The sequence below is a fragment of the Saimiri boliviensis genome, chromosome 11, assembly GCF_048565385.1.
Source record: "Saimiri boliviensis isolate mSaiBol1 chromosome 11, mSaiBol1.pri, whole genome shotgun sequence".
Lineage (NCBI taxonomy): Eukaryota > Metazoa > Chordata > Mammalia > Primates > Cebidae > Saimiri > Saimiri boliviensis.
In genome coordinates, this window is record NC_133459.1 from 81,863,187 (window position 1) to 81,886,250 (window position 23,064).

The 23,064-nt window shown below is 39.3% G+C and overlaps 1 protein-coding gene across 2 annotated transcripts in view; it reads right to left on the reverse strand.

Annotated features, from left to right (window-relative positions):
- The window catches only part of LOC101040936 (uricase), a 47,743-nt gene extending 24,780 nt beyond the window's left edge, over nucleotides 1–22,963 (reverse strand). For both annotated transcript variants that reach the window (XM_039473483.2, XM_039473484.2), the window contains exons 1-4: nucleotides 22,857–22,963; nucleotides 9,989–10,207; nucleotides 7,305–7,421; nucleotides 7,127–7,205 (exon numbers count right to left, since the gene is read on the reverse strand). In XM_039473483.2, coding sequence (XP_039329417.2) covers nucleotides 7,127–7,205; nucleotides 7,305–7,421; nucleotides 9,989–10,207; nucleotides 22,857–22,886 — 445 coding nt within the window. In that variant the 5' untranslated portion in view covers nucleotides 22,887–22,963. The remainder of the gene's footprint in view (nucleotides 1–7,126; nucleotides 7,206–7,304; nucleotides 7,422–9,988; nucleotides 10,208–22,856) is intronic.
- Nucleotides 22,964–23,064: the final 101 nt, after the last annotated feature.

Below are 23,064 nucleotides of genomic sequence, written 5' to 3' on the forward strand. Positions count from 1 at the left end.
CCATGAAATCACTTAATCAGCTTTTTTGTTTTTTTCTGCCATGGTTATGGAGTAATGCAAAAGAAAGATTTTTCACATTTCACTTTGCTAGAACATAATCTTTTCTAGCTTTTAGTGTCCTCCTACACACTTAGCAAATTGTGGCTTATCTCTCAGAGACGCATACATCCTACCTTTTAGCTATCTAAGGGAAAGTACCTCACTGCAAATTAATAGAAAATAAGCCCAATTCCTTACCTACGCATCAGGTGTCACAAGGCACAAAGCTTTATTGAGCCAAGAAAAAGATCAGATCTTGTCATAAGAAGATAATTGCTTCCACATTTAACACCTCCAAAAAGGACACAAATAGCTGAAAGGGGGATATTTTAAAACCATATTAAATCATTCTAGTAGAAAATCTTGAACTTGTAAAGTGCCAGAAAAAGTAAAGATTAATTAAATATTTGCCTTGGAGAGTTTATTTAGCTCATGCAGGGAGAGTGAAAGCTCTCTCTGCAATTCTGGATGGAAAGAGACGACATCATCCAGATGGTAGGAAATTAATTGGGCTTTTGTACAACGAGGTGATGATCAGGAAGATTTTAAAAGACCACAAGTCTGCCAGGAAATTTTCTTACAGAGGAACTGAAAAGCACTTTAGTCTTGACATCGAAAGGACACAACAGATGTTTTGGCAGTAGCCATCTCTGTCCTGGATCTTCCACTTCTTCCATCTTACTTCTTCTATCTGCCCATCTTGTCACCTCTTAAATCTGTTCTCCTTCAGGACAGATTTCATCGGCTGCCTTCCTTACAACTATTCCCCTACCCTTACTAGCCTTCATGTCAATAGTTGTATAGGAAGTATTTTTCACTACCAGAAGACACAATCTAGCATTTGAGGTCTCTTCTCCATCTTCCATTCCTCTATTTAGCAATGCTTCAGCTGAATTTCATAATTAGTGTCAAGTGGGAGAAATCTGATGCTAAAAAACTGTGACTTATAATTCAAATAGTGCAGAGGTTTGGGGGTTGATTTAGTTCAAATTAGTGACTCAATCATACCAATGACTTCAAAGCTCCATTAAGCTTGTAGTTCCTCACTGATACATGACAGAAAGAGTTCCAAAGATTCAATTCCATATGATACCTAAACCAACAACCTGCATCATACACGTAGGGCCTACTTCTTTTCTCAGGGCTTGAGAAGCCACAAATATAACACCAGCCCTCATTCCTTTGGGTGAACAAATTTCTTTCTCTCTTCCAGATTCTTCCATGAAATCAGCCGGCTTTGAAACGACTAAAATACAGCCTAGTTATGTAGCTGTAAAAGATCCACTAAGAAGAAACCATGTAACGGGAGCAATTCCCAGGGTTTAAAGTGGTGTTTTAGGTTCAGTAGGAGTTCTAGAAACGTTTGTTCAGTTGCTACGTAAGAATGAATAGAGTCCATTGGGAGAAACCCAGTCACACCTGCAGCTGGTAAGAGTCCTTTTGGAGGTGGCATGACTGAACGCGTGATTAAGCACATGTGTTTGAAGGGGCAGAAGTCTTAACATCCTAGCAAGTCCCCCAGCAAAGGCACTACTCAGGTGTTCCTTTTCTAACAACAGCCTTCACCATGTGAATTTGAGTGGTGTGTGTGTGTAATATAATAACTATTTTCTTTAGTTAAGCCTATACAAGGGCGTTTCTTATGACAATGATCATAACATTTTCTCACATTATAATTCCTACAGTTTCAGCTCTTGGATAATAAGCAAATAAAGAATTAAACTTTGCTACCAAAAGAGCAAACATTCCTACTCTCCAAAGAGGGACACAGTAGAAATGTCATCTTCACATACACAACTCTGAAAGATACTCACACCCATACATATGGGCACACACATCCTATATACACTTAACGCAACAGATGTCTCTTCCCCTATCCCAATCCTTGCCAGCCCTGCACGAAATCAGTGGGAGAGCAGGGGGCTGGATTCTAGATGAGTCAAGCTGGAGCTTCTGGGAACACTGCCACAATGATCTCAGTACCCTGAAGCTTTGTAGTCTTCTGCAGAAAGAAAACGTTTTAACCTGATTATGGTGGCTAGTTTTTCTAAGCCGCAGCCAGGTGATTAGAATTCAAGCTGATAGCAACTCCTGGTCATTCCCAGAAAGAACAGGATATAAAGAGAAGTCCGTTTTCCTTTTGTGATCAGCAGAGCCCTATACTTGGCCATTTCTCTTCCATCTCCATGGCTCTGCTGAAAGTATTCTGGGAAGTTACCAATGATGCCTATTTGCTGACTATGTAGTTTCTCATCAGTCCTCTCATAACCACAACTTCTTAACTCTCCTATGGCAGAGGCCAAATCTACTTGCTCTTCCTCCTGGCACTCAGCTAGACAACATTTCACAGTATCCTTTGCAGTGAGGTGTGGCTATGTGCCTGAGCTTTCTCTAGTAGAAATGATCCATGCTGTTTCCAGGCCAGGAGCTTATGCTTCAGGGGCTTTGCCCCTCCTTTTGCTCCTCCAAGCTCTTTCCTTGGTTGTCTGGTATGGAGATCTACTCTCAAGGTGACACCAAAAAGTAAGGATTAAAAATGTAAAACCATCAACCTGGGTTCCTGAAGAACTTCATGGAACACAGCATCCCTCTGACACCCAAAGCCCCACATAAAGACACTGAACTAGACTTTTACAAAAAGAAGTAAACTTCCAGTGCTGAGCCACTGCATATGGGTCTATTTATTATGCATCTAGGTACGTCAGTAACTCAGAAATCCCTAATTTCTTAAAATGTCTTTTCTTCTGTTTCCATGACACTATCATCCCTCGTCTTCCTTCTATCTCTCTAAAAGTTCTTGTCTCACTTTTTAAACTGCCCAACCCTTACAATGGGGAATTTTCCCCAGACCATCTTCTCTTTCAAACTCTTCTCAGCTGGTATGTTTTCTTTTGGAATGGTTTCCTTCTTCCCTATGGCTTCACCTACCACCAATCTGCTGATGGGCCCCAAATCTATCTCCATTACATATTCCCACATTCACCAGCGTCCCACCTGAAAACTTCCCCTGTGTGCAATCTCTTTAGTCAGTTGCCCAGTCCTCCCACTTTAGGGCCAACTTTAACTCCTCTTTCTTTCCAATCTTCCATCCCTATTCAACCACTAAGACCTACTGATTACCCTTCAAAAATGTCTCACATAATGCTTCCCACAACCTCTCAGTCTCTCCATCTCTATTTCTACTACGTTTAGACCCAATCACGTCATCTTTGCAAGAAATCTCCAAATGTCTCACTACTGCCTGTTTCTCTAGCCTGTCACCACACCTTGGTCAGAATTTCTGAACAAAAACATGTACCTGCTAATCTGACCATTAGAGACCTTCTCTGGTTCTCTGTTGCCATTCTAAACAATAATTATAGCTAGTATTTAAGGAGAGCTTCCGATGTGCCAAGTACTATGCTAAATGTTTTAATAAAATAAATTTAGCATTTATTTCCTTTGTTTCTCTGGACAATTTTTTTGTTTGTTTGTTTTTTGTACTTTAGGTTCTGAGGTACATGTGCAGATTATGTGGGATTGTTGCATAGGTGCATACGTGGCAATGTGGTTTGCTGCCTCCATCCCCCAATCACCTATATCTGGCATTTCTCCCCATGTTATCCCTCCCCAACCTCCCCACCCCCTGCTCTCACCCTAGCCCCCTCAACAGACCCCAGTGTGTGATGCTCCCCTGTGTCCATGTGTTCTCATTGTTCAACTCCCACTGATGAGTGAGAACATGTGGTGTCTGATTTTCTGTTCTTGTGTCAGTTTGCTGAGAATAATGGTTTCCAGATTCATCCATGTCCCTACAAAGGACGTGAACTCATTGTTTTTTATGGCTGCATAGTATCCCATGGTGTATATGTGCCACATTTTCCTTGTCCAGTCTATCATTGATGGGCATTTGGGTTGGTTCCAGGTCTTTGCTATTGTAAACAGTGCTGCAATGAACATATGTGTGCATGTGTCTTTATAAAAGAACGATTTATAATCCTTTCTCTAGACAATTGTTGAAGCGGGCACTGGTATCCTCATTTTACAAATTAAAACCCTCCAATGTAGTATAAGTAAGCTCGTTCTCAATCACAAAGTTATTAAGTAGTGGAGCTCAAATTCAAATACGATACATTCTGACCTCAAGGCCTCTTGCTTAACGCTGTGCAAAACTGCCTCCATCTTACACTAAACTTGTGTATAGCACATGAGGCCCTTCAGATTCCAGCCCAAACCATTAACTTCTTTATCTTCATCTCCACTTCTTACATTCTAGAAATCAGACCCACCGAACTTGTTACTGTCCCTCAAATGCTTTGTTGTTTCCACAGTTAAATAAATTACTTCCCCAACACAGTCTTCAGCATGAGGCAAGTGCTCAAAGTATTTCACTTCCCCTCTTCTACTCCTCATGAATCGTACTCATATGTATCCTGTTCCTTCTGCCTATAATTCCCTTTCCATCTTCAATACCCAGCATATTCTGAATCAGTTTTCAAAAGTCAGTTGGAATATTTTTCCTCCCCTGTCAAGCCTTCCAGACAGATTGCTCTGGAAAGAGTTTCTTGCACCTCTCGGTTCCCATAGCATGCCTTTAATTCCTTCATCGTAGTCTTTAGCCTCTTATATTGCAATCAATCTGTCTCCTATTATTAATCTACTGTAAACTCGGTAGGGTCAGGGAACACCTTATTCCTCTCTTTATCTACGGCCCTTTACATACATAATATGTCCTCAAAGTCTAATTGCTGAATGAATAGTATATGAATGAATGACATAAGCATTTTTCATAAATGCTCTCATTGTTAATTAGCTCTCTTGAGACCTAATCCTAGCTGCTGTTATTATTTTACATAATTGAAAAATGTGCTAAGCATCCCAAAAGTCACCAAAAAGCAGTTTTGAGCTGTGTTGATCAATACAGTAGGCACTAAACCATATGTGGCAACTGAGCACTTGAATTATGGCTAGTATAACTTGAAATGAGCTATAAATATACAGAATTTTAAAGACAGTTTTGTAAAAAAAGATGTAAAATATTCCATTAGTAATTTTTATACTTATTACATACTGAAATATTTTTGATATGTTTAAATAAAATATATTATTAAAATTAATTTCCCTAATTTCCTTTTGCTTTTCTAATGCGGTTATTTAAAAAAAAATAAAATTACATATATGGCTTGCATTATATTTCAGTTGGACAGCACTGATTTTGAGTTTCTAATTTTACGAGGGATGTTAATGAGCGTGGGTAGGAGAACACTGAGTCAGGAAACTTTTCTTCCTTTCTCCTCCAAAGCCATATATCTAAGGCAAGAGGGAAGGAAGAAAGGAATGAAGGAAGAAGGGAGGGAGGAAGAGAAAGAAGAGGGAAAGAAAGAAGGAACCAGAGAGACAGAAAGGAAGGAAGAAAAGAAAGAAGTTCGTTCCAATTTAACTTAACAAATAGCTCAGAAAGCTAATATAGCACATGACTACATACCTGGACGATAAAGATCATCTTTCCAATCAAAAACGACAACTGTTTAGTCTCTTTTATATAACATTACTTTTATAACTGTTAATCAAACATTGAGAAGGTCCTAGCTATGTCTAGACTTTAATTCAGATAGTGGAAAATATTTTAAAATAGTGAATACACTAGAACTTTCTAGCCAGAAGAACTCAGAATGAGAAGGGGCATTATACTTTATTAACTTTATAATGCCTGGTATTTATTGGATGCCACTTCAAATTCTTACTAAAGAGAGCTAGTAAAGGAAGGCAGGGAAGGGGAGGGAGAGGAGGGGAAGGCAAGAGGAGAAAAAATAACAGCAAAGAAAAAAAGGGAAGAGGAAAGGGAAAGAGGGAAGGAACACAGGAGAAGTTAAGAGTCCACCCTTACATTTTATAGCAATCATTAAAGTTTATTTTCTACTGGAATAAAGACATAATTGCCAGCTTTGGCTCCATGGTTCTTGGAGGTCCTCTAGCTTAACTCTTAGCCAGTTATTGAACTCTGCTCTGGCATGTTCAACAAATCTCTGGAATACAAGCTGTGGAAATTTTAGTACCTGCTAAGTTCAGTTATCAGTACTAATAACACCTCTATTATATTTATGTTTCAGAATTAATTTTGAAATTTTTTTTTTTCTGAGACAGAGTCTCACCGTATCACCCAGGCTAGAGTGCAATGGTGTGATCTCGGCTCACTGCAACCTCCGCCTCCCAGGTTCAAGCGATTCTCCTGCCTCAGCCTGTGGAGTAGGGCACGTGGCACCACACCCAGCTAATTTTTTGTATCTTTAGTAGAGATGGGGTTTTACCATGCTGGCCAGGCTGCTCTTGAACTCCTGATTTCTTGATCCATCCACCTCAGCCTCCCAAAATGCTGAGATTACGGGCGTGAGCCACCGAGCCTGGCCTAATTTTGAAATTTCTTAGCAAATAGGATTATATAACTATCATTGCTATCTTAAATTAGATGCATTTTATGGAAATCATAATATTAGTGGTTTTATTACACAAATAAAATTTCAGAAAAACTTGACTATTTAGTAAATATTTCCTATAAAGGTTACTACAATTGTGACATGGTATGGTACAAACACTAGTGGTCAGAAAATTCAGAGATTTGGGATCTTTTCAGCCTGGCCTTTTTTTTTTTTTTTTTTTTTTGAGGTGGAGTCTCACTTTTGTTGCCCAGGCTGGAGTGCAATGGGGCAACCTCCCAAGTAGCTGGGATTATAGGCGCCTGCCACCACGCCCAGCCAATTTTTTGTATTTTTAGTAGAGATGGTGTTTCACTATGTTGGTCAGGCTAGTCTTGAACTCCTGACCTCAGGCGATCCACCCGCCTCAGCCTCCCTAAATGCTGGGATTACAGGTGTGAGCCACCGCGCCCAGTCTTCATTTTTAAACTTTTAAGACAAAAAGTAGATAATTCTTTAATGCAATTCAAGGCACAATATTCATTTCTATCTCAGATTTAAAAGCCTTAAAAATTCTCTGCAGTTTTCCTCCAAGTTAATAAACAGTGTTGTTTAGAAGAAAGGAAGAAAAAAGAAAACAAACCCCCCCTGAAGTTGCTACTATAGAATCAAAGCATGAAAAAATAGTTTCTTACCACTTCTCAGCTGTTCAACCTCACAGAAGTGTGTTCCAGTGGGAGTGTGAATAAATGCATGGACATGCTTAACTCCATTCTGAAAATTAGGGAAACAAATTATTTCTAGGAAAAATTCAGTACTTGCCATAAAGCCAATTTCATTAATTAAACTGAGAGCACAAATAAGTGAGTTAACCTTTTCAAGCCGCTTCCAAGGGATTTCTTCCACATAGACTTGAGTTCGGATGACATGGTTAAAAGAAGAAAGAAAATGCTCACAAATATTCACAGCAAAGGCTTCTATGCTTTCAATCTGTAGAAAGAAACAAAATGCTTCAAACCAGAAATAACTGTCTCATTTAAAAATAATTTATAAATACTATTAAATGAAATTATGGGAAGTCATTGCTTTGGACTAAGCTCCTGCATTAGGCCCCAGCAGACCAGACCAAAATGGAGTCGCTTAGGCTAAATGCCATATAATCGAACTGAAGCTTTAAGGAAGTAGATAGATACCAAAATAGACCAGTTTTTTCTGAAAACAGGAGATTCCAGTCTACCTGAATCAGTCTAGTAAGGAAGTCCCCTCTGCTTTAACTCTTACCAAAAAAGTAACCTGAAACCTGATGTTAACCAATCAGGTTTTTTTGTTTGTTTCTGGGGTTCCCCCCCCCGCCCCCCACATTGTTCTGTTTCTGGTTCCCACCTTACAAAAACCCAATGTTTTGTTCTTGCCTAGTAGGAGCTCTTATTCTTTTTCATGGAATGGAAGCTGCCCCTAATAGTAAATAAAAACCAATTCAATCTATAACGAAATTTATTATAATTTTGTCCTTTGATATTACTCATGACATTGTCTTTCCTGATGAATTGCTTTTTAGAATGAGACAAGCACAGAATAGAAAGAGTCTGTCTCAAGTGATAAAGGTGTTTATCTTTAAAAAAACTATAGTAACATTTTTACTATAGCTCACAAATGAAGTTAATAATCACCATCACCAGGTGAGACTCCTGTTTTTAAAAGACACCCATCTTGCAGGAGAGGATGTGTCAGTGGATGAGCAAAAAGTAACTTAACATTCAGATTCTTTTCACAGTGAGCTCAGTCATCACTTGTACCAACCACAGCGCACCATAACACTCTGAACTCTATGAGATTTGCAAATGGGCTTCCGAGTTTCCCAAGGAAAATTGTTCATGAAGAGCCACCTCACCTTTCTGGCCTTGCATACAGGCCTTCTGTTGATCCCAGCTGTCCAGCCACATAATGCAGTTTCCATATTAATCCCTAGGCAATATTTATGGTCTTAGGACAGTCTGCAAATTATTAATGGCTTTGCCTATAATTAAACTGTTTGTACAGCCTTCCCCAGTATAGTTCTGTTTTACACTTGTTGGCCCAGAATAATTATGAATAACATCTTATTTTGAACTCAAGTGTCCTGGTTTGGATAAGAAGTTATATGATCACTCTATCCATAATGAATGATTTTAAGTGGATTTTAACATTCAGGTCCATTTTTCACTTTTGTGCAAACTCCTAACAGTACAGGAAATACATGAATCTGTTGTACCTGACCCTTGTCCACATCACAGTACAGGTCTACTTTCAAATGATTTTTTTAAAGAGTGCAATTCCTTTTTCCATAGCCCTCTCTATGTTTGCTGGGTCATTCTGATTAGCAAGAGAAAAGTTCAGGGTGGAAATTGGACTTGCAGAAATTATTTTGCAATGTTTGTTCATTTAATGAATCATGGGTATGCTTCTTTTCTCATGTTTTTCATGAAAAAACATGAGAAAAGAAGCTTTCCAGTCTAAATTTCTTGTCTTTTTAGACTTCTTGGCAATTAAAAAAAAAAATCACCTTGAATTGCCCAGAAATCTGGGTGGTCTCACACAGCTTCACTCACACTTGAAGAAACCAGATGTGGACATGCTAAAATATCAGTTCTAGCAGACCTAAATCTCACTTGAAAAGTCCATTTAACCACTATATATCAACAGTAAATGGTAAGAGAGTTGAGAAAGTTAGAATGGCATTAACATTTGGAAAATATATTTTAATAATAAAAATAAATGTATCAGCCAGGCGCGGTGGCTCAAGCCTGTAATCCCACTTTGGGAGGCCAAGGCGGGTGGATCACAAGGTCAAGAGATCCAGACCATCCTGGTCAACATGGTGAAACCCCGTCTCTACTAAAAATACAAAAAATTAGCTGGGCATGGTGGCGCGTGCCTGTAATCCCAGCTACTCAGGAGGCTGAGGCAGGAGAATTGCCTGAACCCAGGAGGCGGAGGTTGCGGTGAGCCGAGACCACGCCATTGCACTCCAGCCTGGGTAACCAGCGAAACGCCATCTCAAAATAAACAAACAAATAAATAAATCATCTCAAAATAAATAAATAAATAAATATATCTTATACTCAAGATCTTCATCTGTATTAATAAGTGAAATGATTTTTTTCTATAAATGTACACCATTTCAAAAAAAATTAAAAATAAATGGTAAGACTCAGAAATTCATGTTAAAAATGTGTAAAATTCTATTTTAAAATTCTTTCAGGACCTTGATTTTCCTTTGATTCTATTTAGAGATAACATGTACTTTGTCCAATAAGATTCTCTACCTAAAGGACTGTAGTGAGATGAGAGCCAAGGCAAGAAAGATGTGAGGTTTGTTGTTGTTTTCTTTTTTTTTTTTTTTCAGCAGTTTTCTTCAATCCTGAGACCTTTAGGATAGAAAAAAACATTTCAAAAAATGACTTAAATGTAACAATAGGTTAAAATGCAAAGGGAACTTGAAATAAGCAAGTAACGTCTCATGTTGTTTTATAGCAAATTCTGCAAGACAGGCAGCATCTAAGAAGAATGATACATACTCCTTTAAACTTTGCCAAGACATGAACTGTGTTCTTGATAGTGTCTGTAGGGATGATATCTGAATTGTCTCCATGCAGGTAATCTTTTTTGGAACTCAGAGTAAGTTGCACTGAAGTTGCCACCTCTTTAATGCTGTGATATTTTCCATCTCTCTGAATACGGAGAACTTTTATCATATCCTTCCCATAGCCAGTTTGGACAAACTCCACCTCATCATTCTGCAATGGAAACACAGGCATCTTATTGAAGAAGGCTAAATGAATGCCAAAAGTTAGGTGTAATTTATTTAAGCCGGAATTTTATTAGACAATTATAAAAGATGAGATTCAGAGTATATATGGAAGCAGTATCTCATTCTACTTTTGAAAAAGAATGAGAACTTGTATGGAAAAGAGAGAATCCCAAGAAGCAAATGAAAATATATCAGATTGTTCTGAAGACTGACAGGTAGAAGGCTTTCTTGATAATAATAATAAATACATTAATAGGACCTCCTGGGTCAAAACTATACTAACTTGCTCTGCTTTATTTAATCCCCACTAACCTAATTCTTGCAACAGTACTGTAAAGTCCTTATAATCCCAGTGTAAAATGGGAACTATATTCCCATTTTACGGCAGGAGAAAGTGAGTTTCAAAGATATTAAGTGATCTGCCCTAGTTCATACGGCTAGTAAAGGACGGAGCCAGGATTTGCACTCAAGTGTATTGATTCTAAATTGTAGAATGACCACTATGCAAACTGCTTTTCTTCTTCTTTTTTTTTTTTTTTTTTTTTTTTTTTTTGAGACGGAGTTTCGCTCTTGTTACCCAGGCTGGAGTGCAATGGCGCGATCTCGGCTCACCGCAACCTCCGCCTCCTGGGCTCAGGCAATTCTCCTGCCTCAGCCTCCTGAGTAGCTGGGATTACAGGCACACGCCACCATGCCCAGCTAATTTTTAGTATTTTTAGTAGAGACGGGGTTTCACCATGTTGACCAGGATGGTCTCGATCTCTCGACCTCGTGATCCACCCGCCTCGACCTCCCAAAGTGCTGGGATTACAGGCTTGAGCCACCGCGCCTGGCCAAACTGCTTTTCTTCTATAAAATTTCTTGACTGTATTAGTTGGAAATAATTGCATGCCCTTTTTATAGAGAGTGGTATTCCGGAGAAAATGCTTTGTGATCAATAGAAACAATTTGAAAATTGCCTTTTCTACTTGCTGCCAGGAAGAGGAGTAATTAGTGACAGGGTCCAGATTACCTTCAGGAGTGCAGAGCCGAGGCTGTCTGGCTGTAGGGAGAGCTAAGCTTTTAGTGAAGAGATACTTAATAGCAGCCTGGTGATGGATTCATTACTACCCTTGTCTGAAGCTGGAGCCTTAGCTCATGAACACATTCATCTCCACTGGTAGAATCCCCAAGATTTGTCCCTGGGCTTTCCTGCTGTTTGAGGAAAGAGGCGGGAGGGAGCAGAAGAATAGAAAAATCTTATTTTATTTAGCACAAAATTGAACATTAAAATGATAATGAAAGAAGGTGACAAAAATAAAAGTGAATTAAAAAACAGCATGTAGTGAGAGTCTGGGTAGAGAGACAAAGAAGGAACCTCACCAGCAAATCACACTTAGGATATTCAGATAAACCAAGAGCTGCCTAAACATCTATTTGAATAAAAAAATCACCAGACCCTCTGAGGGGAACTGAGGAATACTAGCCAACGTCAGAAAGTATTTTTCTTAAAGCGGCTGGAGGAGTGGGGGCGTGCTGGAGGCTGCCTCCAATCTTGGACATACAGCTGGGCAGGGCAGGCTATTGTTGGTTATTTAACGTCCCCTAGCGAGCTGAGAGGTCTCAATTCAGTTCTTTCCTGTGAGAGCTTAGTTAAGGAGAACTCTTGGAGAGGCCTCTGAAAAACCTCTGGCCCAACATTTGGGGACTCATCCTGAAGAAAAGGGTCAATAAGAAAACCAAAGGAGCAGACTCAAGGGATCCCAGTAAGAACTGCAAGACTGATGGGGAAAGAGAAACTGTTGTGTGGTTGTTGTAGTGGCTTTGGAATCAAACCAAGCCCAAATCCAACTCTGCCACTTAGAGCTCTGTGGCTTGCAACAAGTAATTTAATGTTTCTGAGCCTAAGTTTCCCCATCTGTGCAAATGGAGAGAAACACCTCTACCTTGTGGAACTGCTGGTGAATGTCAAAGGCCTGGCAGTTCCCAGTAGCTAGTGGTATACTGAAATTAACCCCAGCAATAGAGGCCACGTCAGGCCTGGCTGTGGAAGCAGCAGCAGCAGAGGTGGCAGAGGGGACCCTGATTAAGGGCACCAGTTTTCAGAGTGGAGAGTACTGCAGGCAGTAACAGATGGAAGACTCTGGTGTACCTTGAGCCACAAGGGACTCTACCTGAAGGAGGAAGGCATTTGGCTGTGTTGGGGCCCTTGGGTGGTATAGGCTAGAGTCTGGAATGAAAGTCTCTGAGATTATCCATCATCCCCAACACATACTAGGACTCAACAAATGTTACTCCTTAGCTCAGGCGTCCCCAAACTACGGCCTGTGGGCTGCATGCGGCCCCCTAAGGCCATTTATCTGGCCCCTCGCGGCACTTCAGGAAGGGGCACCTCTTTCATTGGTGGTCAGTGAGAGGAGCACAGTATGTGGCAGCCCTCCAACAGTCTGAGGGACAGGGAACTGGCCCCCTGTGTAAAAAATTTGGGAACGCCTGCAGTACATAGAAAGATTAAATGATAGCTGCCCTTCATATCCTCATTTCTGTCCAGCTCACCAGCATCATATCTGGCCACACACCATTGCAAACTCTGCTTTAGCTATGCTGAGCTAATCACGGCTGCCAAGTGTTACCTGCTTTGTCTGTTGGCCTTTGGATTTTCTGTTCCTTCCTTCTAGAACACTTCTTCCTCCTCTCTACCCAAGCACCAGCCTCTTCACCTGTCTAGCTTCTTCTAGACAGCCTTCAGGTCTCAGATGATACTTCTCCCGGGATCTGCCCCAGCCCTTCAAGTCTGGAGTAGTTGCCCTTTTTAGGTGCTCTCAAAATACTTGTTATTGCCTTATCTGAATATTTATCAAATTACTTTGCAACTGCCTCTTTATGTGTCTCATTCATTCAAAAACAGTAGACTATGAAAGCAGAAACAAGTTTGATCTTGGTCACCACGGCAACCTCGGCACTCAGCACAATGCCTGGAACATAAGTAAGTGCTTAATAAATGTGTCATGAATGAATGGATGGTGCCACCACCACCTCCACCGCTTGTGTGATGACACAGAATAGTTAATGAAAACACACAAAGGATTTAAATGCAGGAAGAGCCACTTAAGCTCAGACCCCAATTAGGAAGTCCTTTTCCTGGGAAAGTGGGGAAAGTGATTACCATAGCCTGGAGATCACAGGCACAGCTGGCCAAAGAACAAAAAGCCAGGAAGGGCAAAATTGAATATAGAGAGAGTCAGTGAGGCAGCACAAAGTGTTCACATTGCTAATAACACAGCCTTCCAGTGAAGCACAGTCACCCCAGACCAGAGATCATGCAAGATATGTGCAGGACAGGTCAGTGCTCCTTAGCAGGACGCTGACTGGGCAAAGCAGAGGTTTGCCCTTGAGCAAAGGTTGGGTAATCACATTTACTGGCAATGAGTCCATATGAAAGGAACTAATCATCTGAGCCTGGAGCAGGTGGAACAAGTCTGGCGTGGGACACCCAAAAGTGTCCCTCCACCCAAAGAGCAGATAATGGCCTGGACCATAACCAAGGCTATTCTCTCCCAGTTGTCCAATCAGAGAAATCAGAAGGAGGTGTTGGACTCCCCTTCCCCACCCTGTGTAGAATGTAGGGAATGGTGCAGAGATCTTACAGAGTAAAATACAAAGGGTGTTCTCTTCTGCAGAGTGGGCAGGTGGCTGAAAGGATGGGCTTTGGGCTCTGTAGTCAGGCAGCCCAGGCAGAATCCTTGTTCTGCCACGTATCAGCTCTGTATAGAGGCAAATTTCTCCATGTATAAAATGGGAATAATAGTAGAGTCCATCTCTAAGGATTGATGTGAGGATGACATGAGAAAAAAACATAAAGCACTTAGAAAAGTGTTTTACCAATAATCACTACTTGATTAATAAGTGCTTATTAGCTATAATTATCACTGATAAATAATCACATCAAATTTTGCGTTAAAGGATCTTTCCAGTTATTGATAGAGATGAATAACTAGAGTGCACACCAACCAAGAGCTCTAATGGCTGACTGCCTGAGTTTAACTTCTGCCTCCACCACCTGCTAGCTGTATGGCCCTATGTAAGTTACTTAATTTTTTTGTTCCTTCCCCTTTTGATCTGTAAAATAGGGTAATGACAGCAGCTATTTCCTATTATTGGGAGGTTGAAAGTGACTAGCACATAGTGTCAGTAACTGTTAGCTATTATTATTATCTGACCTGCCAATTTGACAAAAAAAGGATTTTTCATATTCGTTTCCATCAGTAAGTGGTCGGGAGACATCCTTGTTTATCTCTCTTTTTTTTTTTTTCATTTTTAGAAACAGGATCCCACTATGTTGTCCAGGCTGGAGCATAGTGGCATTCATAGGTATGATCCCACTACTAATTGGCACAGGAGTTTCATCTCTTTTTGATAAAGAAGACTAAGGATCCCATACAGGTGCACACTGTTTTGTGCTACAAATCCCTGTCAACACTAATCATATTTTAAATATGAATCCTAGCTGCTTATGCACATTGAAGGCAAATCTTTACATAAATCTAATATTCTTCTCCATCCATGTGCCATACTTTTTAGCACTGTGCGTATTTATGCATCTTCCTTTTAATAGTAACACTCACATATTTGTACATGTGCCAGGTACTAAATGAATTTCTCTACTTTCTAGTTAAGCACTGAGGCAGAAATAAGTACATTTCTCTGGCCACACTATCAGGATTTGACTTCAAGTCTCTGTAATTTTAACCACTAACCAACACACTTAGAATGCCCTCTCTCCAAAGAGCGTAGCTTATCCCACATTGGACCTCCTCCATAAAGTATTCCCAATGCCCCCAAGAGGAAATAATACCTCTTGCCTTTGAACTCCCAGTGCACTTAAGGTGAAGTTACTAGCTGCTGAGATCACTATTCTCATGTGAGTAGATGTCTTAGTATTCCCAATATCAATGTCTTGAAGGCAAGATCAAGTCATCTTTATATTTCCCCATAGCACCTGGCAATGCTTTTAAAATTGTCATAAATTATTTGTCCAAGAAACAAGCTTCCTCATTTTGCAGATTAGTTCAGAAAATTTAGGTCATTTTTATTTTGGCAGAAAAGACATTGTTTTCAGCTCTAAGTCACTCATCAATGGAGCTTCAAGTTTATATTTTCAAGTTACAGGATGAGGTGGAGTGGTATAGGGACATTCAGCCTGTATCAGCACATATTTTCCTATAAGAGCTCTTACAGAGAAAAGATATAAGGTTGACTTGTGTGGCTTGTGAGCTCAAAATCATTCTCAGAAAATGAAAATCTTTGTGAAACCTCCTCTATATCATAAGATATCGGCAGATTATTACTTAAACCTTTGACACATACTCTTTTTTTTTTTTTCACAGAACTGCCTCATTTTAGAGGCTTCTTTTAGCTATCATCTTATATTTTTGATTCTAGCATGCCATACTTCAACATCAAATTCTGCTGGCAAAGGCATATATTTAAGGTAATTGTTGTGTTTAATTTTAGCTTTTCCAATACTTAAATAAAAATTTTTATTTAGTATATGTGTCTCTTTATCAAATGTGTGTTTATGTATATAGTTTTAATTAGAGAAAAATGACTGGAAAAATATTCAGAAAGAAAAGGGGAAACTTATAAATTTAAATTTTAAAACACCTAGAATTTTCTCTCAAGTTTTAGAAGAGCTTCTATAAGCATCATCTCTCTCCTCCATAATAGAGAGAAATACAAAAATCTAGTTGTGTAGGACCCATCACATATAGATAAATATCAATTCAGTTGCGGTGTGCCATAATAGAAGGAAAAATGATTCATGGTGACAGCCTCTTTTGTCTTTGGAATGTGGTAGAGAAGTTGCTCCAATTATTTTCCCAGGTTTCTCCTTTGCCTGCTATTTTTTGGGAATTCATGAACAAAAAGACTTCAGAGAAAATGCTCAAGTAATGTGAGAAAAATGAGCACTCATATGGACAATCTTAATATCACTTTGGTAGATCTTAACAATACACAATAATAAGAACAATGATAGTGAATAATCTTAGTGATAGCTGATATCTTTTTGGTTGCCTAGGACGTACTAAATGTTAATGGGAAAATATTGATATCCAGTAGAGAATGGCATGTTACTTTAACCTGTAGAGTGGCTTATTATTGCTATCATGGGGGAAGATATGTGTTATGTTCAAAGAGTGACTCTAAAGAGATTTGTCAAACAGATGTTTCCAGAGGAGTCTAACAACTTATCTGCATAATTATGGCAGAAACAGTAACCTGTTACCTAATGAAGACTCCATTTACGGGAGTCTTCTTTTCATTCTTTCATCTATTACCAAGAAAGAGAAACTCATCGCTAAATGCAGGGAGAAATACTAATTTTCTTGCCAGCCTTTCACAGCACCAAAAGCCTTAAGGCAGGGAATCTGGAACAAAGCCCACAGGAGCTTCTAGGATTAGGGGCAGAAGATCCCACAATAAAGAATTGATGGAGACCACCAAAAAGGCAGCTGAAAGAATATTTTACTGAAATTCATACATTGAAAGATATCTGTTTCCTAATGTATGTCTTGAAGATAAAAGAAATAGCAGCAACCATTTATTAAGAGTTTGATATGTCAGAAATCAGCATATAGCATTTCTTCTACTTCTTTACAAGCCCTGTAAAATAGGTCTTATTATCCAACTTTGACCAAAAAAGACATTAGGGTTAGGTAATATCCCAAGGACACAGAGTTATCAGGTGACAGAGACAGGATAAGAGCTCAGCCCACATCTCCCCAGATGACATGCTCCTTCCCACTACATCATACACACTACACCCACTTTGATGGCTGGCCCCTTCATTCAGTAGGGAAACAAAGGAAGCATTTATTCTGATTCCAACAAAGCAGGGAATTGGCCATGCTGCTGGAGAAACTTGCATTTATATACCACTTTATCATTTTTTAAATTTCCAACCTCTGGGATCCATATTTTCTTGTCTATTCTTCACAAACCCTGTGATTTGGTAGAGAGAATCTATTTGAAAATAAACCAGCCCAGAGAGGCTGGGCATGGTGTAATCCCAGTCTCACACCTGTAATTACAGCTACTCGGGAGTCTCAGGCAGGAGAATCGCTTGAATCAGGAGGCAGAGGTTGCAGTGAGCTGAGATTGCGCCATTGCACTCCAGCCTGGCCAACAGAGCGAGACTTCATCTCCAAAAAAAACCCAAAAGAACAAAAACAGTAGCCCAGAGATGTTAAATAAGCTACCCAAAGTCATACAGATGACAGGCAGACTGATAAGAGTAGAAAAAGTCCTGCTGAGATGGAAAAGACACTATGCCAGACAGAATTCACCACAACACACTGAAAGCCACTCCAGCCCAAACCATCCCTTTTCCCAGCACTTCAGTCACTTTTATTTTTTTAATTACAGAGGATTCTGAACTCACACTAATTCTGTGTTTATGGTGGGAAGTTTTAAGCTGGAAACAGGAGGAAAATCTTAGGGTGGTTGCCCCTGGGGGCAAGATGGAAGTTTGGCTTCATGCCTTCAACAACATGGCACTCATTTGAGTGGAACACAAACTTTTATCTGATAAAGAGAATTGAAAACACAAATAACATGGGCTTGGGGTCATTTAAAACCTCACCAAAGGACTGATTCCAGTCTACTGCAAGGAAAAGAAAGTTACTTTGTTATGGAAGAAAAGGAAACAAGGTGAGAAGGCACCAGCATTTATGAGACTCAGTTATGACAGGGGCTGTGCACATAGTGTCTCACTAAATCCCGAGAGCACTCTATGAAGGTAGAAATCACATGCCCCACCCTTAGAAAAGGAAGCTGAAGTTGCAGTGAGCCGAGATCATGCCACTGCACTCCAGCCTAGGCGACAGAGAGACACTCCAGCTCAATAAATAAATAAATAAATAAATAAATAAATAAATAAATAAATAAAAAGAAAAGAAAAGGAAGCTGAAGCTCAGTATGGTTGATGTTGATCATTTGATGGAAACCACATGGCAAGTGAGAGGCAGAGCCAGCCGTGGACCCCGGGTCTGGCTGATTCTTCTTTCTATGCTTAACTGCCTCTCTGACTTATAAACATCATGATAAAATTCTTTCTAATGGGATTTTTACCTACTGCATACTCACTTTTACATATTTTCTGATTAAATTCATTCTGACTTCCATATAACCCCAAAATAGATGTCTCTGAAAACTTTTTCTTGTTTTTTTCCCTCTGTCTCAATCACAGCAGGATCTCAAAACTTTTTCATTCAATCTATATATTCACTTGTATTTATTTAGCTCCTTCTAGGTGACAAGCACTGTGGTATGTGCTAGAGATGCAACAGTATAAACAAGGCAGGCACTGTTCTGGCTTCATAGACTAGAACAAACTTCTGTAAAGAATCAAGAAGTTAATTTGTATGCTTTTTAGGCTGTGGGATCTCTGTTGCAACTGAACTCTGCCACTGTAGCATAAAATCATCTATATGTTAATACATAAATGAATGGGTGTGGATGTATTCAAATAAAACTTTACAAAAAATAGACAGATTTGGTCCACAGGAGTTTTCCAACCCCTGCTCTTTAGAGGGAGACTCAGAAAGATAAGCAAGTGATTAGTAACACATCATGTAATTACTCTAATTGAGAAAATACAGTGAGCTCTGGGAATATATTGTGGGGACACCTAAGCCAGATTGGGGGAGATCAAGGATGGCTTCCAGGAAAAATTGGCATCCTCAAAGCAACCTAATGGATGAGTAGGAATTAATCAAACATAATTTTCTGGTCCTCTTCCACTTATTGTATTTATGTTTTCCTTTAACCACATTTCTCAACAATGATTCTTTAGTCTGTAAATACTTGAGTCATTTGCTTGTCTTACTCTTTTTCATCAAAATAATTCAAATCCTTTCCCCATCCTCCCACAACAAGTGTATCAACTTTTTCCTTCAGCATGTCAATTTCTAGATTTTACTCAATCCATCAACAGTCCTGTAAAAATATGAGCAAAAATAAGCTGAACTTTAACATTTAAATTTTATGGTATGTAAATACTACTTCAAAAAGCTATTGGAAATAAATAAATAAAGCCAGCATCCTGACTCCCAGGAATCCTCACAGAATGACTGAACTTTGATGAACCAGTAGAGAACAGGTTCTTGAGAAACACAACTTTATCTCAATCCCCCAAAATACTAACAGAATCTGAACTCATTGCCGAAAATCTAAAGTACACACAATACCAAGGTATTATGAGAAAGAGCTTCAGAAATAACAAATAGAAAAGCCTGATCTGCAAAGACTTCAGACATTTGAATAAGATATAAAAATATAATATATTTAATATTTTTACAGAAATAGAAGAGAAGATTGGGTGTATGAACAAGAAACAAAACCATAAGAAAGACAAAGTAAATTTGAAAAAATAAACAATAGAACTTGTAAAAATGCATTAATAAGTGAATTAAGAAACATATTAAACATAACTCAAAAAGAAGTAAAATATATATAAGTATAATTTGTCAATGTACAAATAAAAAATAAAGATTTTAACTGGGCGCAGTGGCTCAAGCCTGTAATCCCAGCACTTTGGGAGGCCGAGGCAGGTGGATCACGAAGTCAACAGATCGAGACCATCCTGGTCAACATGGTGAAACCCCGTCTCTACTAAAAATACAAAAAATCAGCTGGGCATGGTGGTGCATGCCTGTAATCCCAGCTACTCAGGAGGCTGAGGCAGGAGAATTTCCTGAACCCAGGAGGCGGAGGTTGCGGTGAGCCGAGATCGCGCCATTGCACTCCAGCCTGGGTAACAAAAGCGAAACTCCATCTCAAAAAAAAATTTAAAAAATTAAATAAAATAAATAAAGATTTAAAAAAATATTTTTTAAAAGAATTAGTTATTTGGAAGAGATAGATTAAGTAACAGATTAATGCTGCCAAAGAGAATTAGAGAACTGGAAGACAGTCCAAATAAATAATCATAAGAATTAATGCTGACATACAAGGAGCTAGAATATATGAACAAGACATAAAATGTTCTCGAAATACATAATAAAGAGAACGTGGAAGAGGCACTATTTGACGAGCTCAAGATTGAGATTTTCCAGAATAAATGGGTGACTACAAAACTTCAATCATGAAATTAAAAGCCATTACCTAGCTAAGAATTCTTACTTGTACTCTATATAGTACTTGACCAAGTTACAATGAGGGCATTTTCCACTGTTTTTAGAGGCAATCAGATTATGAAGGAACTACAGTATTTACATATTATTATACTACTTTGGCTTCAAAAGCAGATAATATTATGAAAAACATTCTATACAGTTTGCATTTTCTTCATCCACCAAATTCATAAGTTTCTTTCCAAATTACTTTGCTGTTTTTAGTAAAAACTGAAACACGCTGGACTCTGGGGTTTAGGTAATGTTGAAATCCCTGAAGATCTTCAAAGTCTGGTACAGTGTTAGACACAGTAGTAATTATATAAGAAAGGTTGTTGACTGACAATCATGATCAGGTTAGCAACAATGGGAGATAAGGAAGTTTATTGAAAATGACATCTCAAAGAAACTAACTTAACGGTGTCTTTCCAGACCTTGAAATAAAATTGGATTTAGCAAATATCATTCTAATACAGATGTCCCCCAACCACCTTACAAGAGAAGCTCAGGTTGTAATAAGAATCATCTTAGCTAACATTTATGAATCATTTACTATTACCAGACACTGTGCTAAGCGTGTAATAAGGAGAAGACAATAGGAATAATTTTAAATCTTATTCAACAAACTGTCGTTAGCCCTACATGACAGAAAACAAGTTGCTTACATTCTGTAAATACATCAGTGAATCCTATTCCTGGTATGTATCTGTTTTTAGCTCTAATACCAAAAAGTCTCACAAGATAAATAAATAAGTAAATAAATAAAATTATTTTGGCCAGGTGCAGTGACTCACATCTGTAATCCTGGCACTTTGGGAAACTGAGGCAGGCAGATTATCTTAGGTCAGGAGTTTGAGACCAGCCTGGTCAATATGGCAAAACCCCATCTCTACTACAAATACAAAAATTAGCCTGGCATGGTGGTGGAAACCTGTAATCCCAGCTACTTGGGAATTGCTTGAATGTGGGAGGCAGAGGTTGCAATGAGCTGAGATCATGCCACTGCATTCCAGCCTAGGTGACAGAGTGAGACTCCATCTCCTGTTTTTACTTTAGCAGAGAAGAGTAAATGTCTCTCTCTCTCTGTACACACACACACACACACACACACACACACACACCCCATATATATATATATATATATATATATATATTTTGAGACATTCTTGCTCTGTCACCCAGGCTGAAGTGCAGTGGCAGCACCATGGCTCACTGCAGCTCAACTTCCTGGGCTCAAGCAATCCTCCCACCTCAGCCTCCTGAGTAGCTGGGACTACAAATGTGCGCCACCATGCCCAGCTAATTTCTTTTTAATTGTATGTAGAGAGATAAGGTCCTGCTATGTTGCCCAGGCTGGTCATGAACTCCTGGGCTCAAGCAATCCTCCTGCCTTGGCATGCCAAAGTGTTGGGATTACAGCAGGCATCCCCAAACTTGTTACACAGGGGGCCAGTTCACTGTCCGTCAGACTGTTGGAGGGCCGCCACATACTGTGCTCCTCTCACTGACCACCAATGAAAGAGGCGCCCCTTCCTGAAGTGTGGCAGGGGGCTGGATAAATGGCCTCAGGGGGTCGCATGCGGCCTGTGGGCCGTAGTTTGGGGACGCCTGGATTACAGGCATAAGCCACTACACCCAGCTAGTAATTAAAAAAAAAAAATTGACAAAACTGTTGGGGTTGCTGAAGTCCTTTTTTTTTCTGAACACAAGAAGAAAATATATAAAAAAAAATGAGGCCAGGTGCAGTCGTTCATGTTGTAATCCCAGCACTTTGAGAGGCCAAGGTGGACGGATTCCAAAGCCAAGATGAGTACTGTATACTCCAGCCTGGGTAATAAGAGTGAAACTTTGTCTCAAAAATAATCATAATAATAATATCCATCGAGGAATGGGTAAGGAAAATATTTCTTTATTTAACCAATTTAGTCTGCTCCCTAGAGAAAACTGTGAACCTGCCAAATACAGCATAGTCTTGGCCTCATGGCAGTGAGTTTCAAAATGTAGGGTACACGAGCATCACCCATAAGCTTATTAAAAATATAGATTCCTGAGTCCAGTTGGAAGAATCTGATGTAGCAGGTTTGCAATAAGGCCTAGAATTCTGCCTTTTTTGCAGGCTCCACAGGTAACTGGGCAAGTGGTCCAGAATCCTCCTCCCAAAACTCTGTCTTAGGAGAAATAGAGACACAAGCCCTCCCCTTTTCTAGGAATCCTGAGAATTGTGAACAGTTCTAGTACAACCATACAGGTAATCTGATTTACAAGGGTTCAGTCTGGTCTGGATCCTCTGATCTGGAACTATTATAGTTATCATTGTGATTATCAGAGAGAGAGAGATTAGGGGCAGCATTATTTCTAGGCATGAGGTAAACTGCTATTGATTATAATAGCAATTTTAATAATTGATTCAAAAGTAGGCATTAAATAAATTATTTTCATATATCTATATACTCCTTCCCTACTTTACAAAGAAATTGGTCTGACCTTTTTATAGTTGTTATGGTAGTGGGCCATTTTCTCTTGGTTTTCCACTTCAGATTCAGCTTCAAGAATGAGAAAGCATAGTTTGGGCAAAATAGATGTTTGTAACACTTTTTATTAACCTGAAGAGTAGGTGATCAATATGTTTACCTATTGCATAGCAGCTAAGTGGACACCAAGGCCTCTTAAAGTAAAGCACACTGAGTGGCCA